The sequence below is a fragment of the Lagopus leucura genome, unplaced genomic scaffold (assembly GCF_019238085.1).
Source record: "Lagopus leucura isolate 7727_CA_CO unplaced genomic scaffold, USGS_WTPT01 38993-0_obj-0_obj, whole genome shotgun sequence".
NCBI classification, from domain to species: domain Eukaryota; kingdom Metazoa; phylum Chordata; class Aves; order Galliformes; family Phasianidae; genus Lagopus; species Lagopus leucura.
In genome coordinates, this window is record NW_024963356.1 from 1 (window position 1) to 4,163 (window position 4,163).

Here is a 4,163-nt window from a genome sequence, read left to right on the forward strand (position 1 = left end):
GGAAATGCCAAGACTGTGAGGAATGACAACTCCTCACGCTTTGTAAGTTGCTGCTTAGGACAAAAACTTTCACAGAATCACAGCATGGTTGAGGTGGGAAGGTGTGTTTGGAGGTGATCTGCTCCAACCTCCCTACTCAAGAGAACATACCCAGAGCAGGCTGTCCTGCAGCACGTCCTGGCAGCTTTTGAAGATCTCTAAGGAAGGAGATTCCACAGACTCTCTGTGCAATCTGTGTCAGCCATCAGCACAGTAAAGATGGAACTCTTGTGTTCCAAGTGTGTTTGTTTTTTTTCTCCTACTGTGTTTTGCCGTATCAGTAGGCAAGACTGGAAAGAGCCTGACTCTGACCTGTTTGCACCTTCCCTTGAGGCATTTCTAGACACTGAAAAGATGCCTCTGACATTTCTCTGTTATTTCTGTGCCTTCCCTCACAGAAATGGTGTTTCAGTCCTTTATTCTCCTTGCTTTATACAGGAGCAGTGAAATGTATCCAGGCTGAAATTGTTCTTTTCCCCCTCAACAGGGTAAATTCATCAGAATCCACTTTGGGGCCACAGGCAAACTGGCTTCTGCTGACATTGAAACTTGTAAGAGATGCTCCTGGCCTGCTCACATTCCTTCCCAAATTCCCATCTCCATGTCCTGTCTTGTACCTAACCCTTCCTTCCTTCTCAGATCTGCTGGAGAAGTCCAGAGTCACTTTCCAGCTCCCAGCAGAGAGAAGCTACCACATCTTTTATCAGATCACGTCCAACAAGAAACCAGAGCTAATAGGTAGGAAGGATCATTACATCTTTTTGGAGATGATCACTAAGCAACTGTTTCCTTTTCTGCCCTTTTGAAAATGTAAGCCTGTATCTTTGCTATTCAGACATGCTCCTTATTACCACCAACCCATACGATTTCCATTATGTGAGTCAAGGCGAGATTACTGTTCCCAGCATTGATGACCAAGAAGAGCTTATGGCTACAGATGTGAGTAACACAGCACAAAGATCTGCATTCTATGCCTTGCAGGGTGGCTTACTAAAGACGTATTTTACTTGACTATTTCCACTGCAGAGTGCCATTGACATCCTGGGCTTCACTGCTGATGAAAAGACTGCCATCTACAAGCTGACAGGGGCTGTCATGCACTATGGGAACTTGAAGTTCAAGCAGAAACAGCGAGAGGAGCAGGCAGAGCCAGATGGCACAGAAGGTATCACCTAGTTCAGCTAGTAAAAATGATGAAAAGCTTCTTTGTTCGTTGTCTGTTTAACTGTATCCTTGATCACAAGAAATGCTATTCTTTTATCCAGTGGATGCTTCTCAAAAACACACAGCCTGAAAATGGGAACTTTAACTAAGGGTCTCTGTTAGAAAAACCTTCAAGCACTATAACTGTTTGTTGTTGTTGTTGCTGTTGTTGTTTCTGCAATCTGTCCTGCATTTCTTGCTTTGCAGAAAGTCTGTTTCCTCAGAACAGGAGTGGGCAGCAATCATGCCTAATATGATATCAGAGGGCTTAGGAGTGGTTCTGGGAGCTTCCAGATTCAAGCTTTCCCTATTCATACAATGCCTGTTCTTGCTTTTAAAACAGGCGAGCATTAGCTTCCATAATCTTCACTCCTTCCCATAACTTATCACAGAATTATAAAGGTTGGATGGGACCTCTGGAGATCATCTAGTCTAACCCTATGCTAAAGCATGTTCCCTATGTTACTTACACAGGAAAGCTTCCAGGCAGGTTTTGAATATCTCCAGAGGAGACTCCACCACCTCTCTGGGCAGCCTGTTCCAGTGCTCTGTAACCCTCAAAGTAATTTTTTTTTTCTCATGTAAATATGGAACTTCCTATGTTCCAGTTTTGTCTGTGGCTTCTTGTTGTGTTGCTGGACACCACTGCTTGACTCCCACTCAGTAGATATTTATAAGCACTGATAAAATCCCCTCTCAGTCTTCTCTTCTCCAGGTTGAGCCAGTCAGAGCATACCAATAACTTCCCATTTCTGAAAAATGAAGAGCAGATTTGCTCACACAGACCAAATTCTAGCCACTGACCAATGATGAATGTTCCCCTCTTTCTTACTTTCTCCCTTTCTAGTGGCTGATAAGGCTGCCTACCTCATGGGCCTGAACTCAGCTGAATTGCTCAAAGCCCTGTGTTATCCTCGAGTTAAGGTTGGGAATGAATTCGTGACCAAAGGTCAAACTGTGTCACAGGTATAATCTTAAGTATAAAACTATATGATCTGAAGAATAATGTGAGTATTCTTCTTCTGCAACAGAAGGTAACTCCAGTTCTTTAATCTCTGTTCTAGGTGCACAACTCAGTTGGTGCTCTGGCAAAGGCTGTCTATGAGAAGATGTTCTTGTGGATGGTTATTCGCATCAACCAGCAGCTGGATACCAAGCAGCCCAGGCAGTACTTCATTGGTGTCCTGGACATCGCTGGCTTTGAGATCTTTGATGTAAGGAACAAAACTTGGCATCATAGTTATGAGAGGGGCAGAAAGAGATCTTGAGAACTCAGAAACACATTTCTTCTTAAGAAGATTCTGAAGTGTATGCTCCTAATCTGCTGGTTTTGAGATAATCATGTCTCTTTATCACAGTAGAATGCTTAAATTGCTTTATGAGCACACACTTTGACTCTTAATATTGTCAACAGGTAGAAAAAAACACCGTTTTGACAGACAAATTTAGACACCGTTGATTGGGAAAAGAGCTCACACAGATGTGGACCAGGGATTTGAACAGTCTTGGAAGAGCCAAGGAAAGGGAAATGCTGTGATATATGAAATAGAGCATATTTCCTGTGTTGTGAAAGCAGTGGTGCTAATAGGACTTCTGTGTCAAAACAAAGAAAACTAGATTCGTGATTTGAGGGCAGAGAAATTCTGGTGGATACTGAGGAAGCCTCCATTTTCCCAGAAGTTAGAGATCTGACACACCTCCATGGTGCAGCAACTGAGGTTCCTGAAACATCAATCTTTGAATAGCACAGTAAAAAATAAATTTTACTTGCAGATTGATTTCAAAAATAGTGCTAATAAAGCCCTGCAAGGATGGTACATTTTTTCTATAGTAGGAATCCTTCTAAGAAATTAGATGTAATTACTGTATTGCTAGGTTTGGTGGTTCAGTTGGGGAATTTCAAACAGAATCAGAAGTATACTAACACAACTCTGTGATCATTGCTGCCTCTTTGAGAACCTGTGCACTTCTCTTTGCTTTAAACAGTTCAACAGCTTTGAGCAGCTGTGCATCAACTTCACCAATGAGAAACTGCAACAGTTCTTCAACCACCACATGTTCGTGCTGGAACAGGAGGAGTACAAGAAGGAAGGCATTGAATGGGAATTCATTGACTTTGGGATGGACCTGGCTGCCTGCATTGAGCTCATTGAAAAGGTACTTTTTCCATTTAAGTGTATGATGTATTCTGGAATTTTGTGATGTTTCTCAGTTAGATTCAGCTAGGAGAGAAATTGCAGCCGGACAGCCAGTTTCAGTGAAACAAGACATTTTGTGGAAATAATACTTTAGTCCAGTGCTGAGGAATTAGTACAGCTAAATGGAAATCTGTATCACCAATCTTGCATCACTGTGTCTTCAAGCATGGAAAAGGTAGTCTAGACTCCCACGAACAGAATTCTTTAAAAACAACTAAAGTCACTTTACATTTTCTCTGAAGATGCAAAATCAAAACTCCACACACATTGTTTAGGAAATAAATATGGCATGCCCCAATTTTCCAAGACAATCTGCATCTTGTAGCTATTTTCCCAATTGTATTTGTCTGCCACTTCTCCTGGTTCTACAGCCAATTTTAACCTGAAGTGGTGAGACATTCTTACCAGTTCAGAGAAGACAGACTGCTGAAAGGTAAGGAAAGACAAGAGAATTCTTGACAAACTTAGCCTCTTATTCAGGCAGAGATGCTACCAGCAATACACAGGTACCTCTGAATCTCATAGCACACGCTTCACACTAAGGTGATCTTTCTCTGTTACTTCTTGTGCTATCTTCCAGCCCATGGGCATCTTCTCCATCCTGGAAGAGGAGTGCATGTTCCCCAAGGCAACTGACACCTCTTTCAAGAACAAGCTCTATGACCAGCATCTGGGCAAGTCCAGCAACTTCCAGAAGCCCAAGCCTGCCAAAGGCAAGGCTGA

General features: G+C 42.4%; 1 protein-coding gene across 1 annotated transcript; it reads left to right on the plus strand.

Moving 5' to 3' along the window:
* Positions 1-3: 3 nt before the first annotated feature.
* On the plus strand, positions 4-4,158 carry LOC122191091 (myosin heavy chain, skeletal muscle, adult-like; the record flags this gene model as incomplete). Its single annotated transcript, XM_042891289.1, has 9 exons — positions 4-42; positions 527-590; positions 679-777; positions 875-978; positions 1,066-1,204; positions 2,090-2,208; positions 2,307-2,456; positions 3,229-3,399; positions 4,021-4,158. Coding segments are annotated over 9 exons (1,023 nt in total), but the record flags the coding sequence as incomplete, so codon positions are not given.
* Positions 4,159-4,163: the final 5 nt, after the last annotated feature.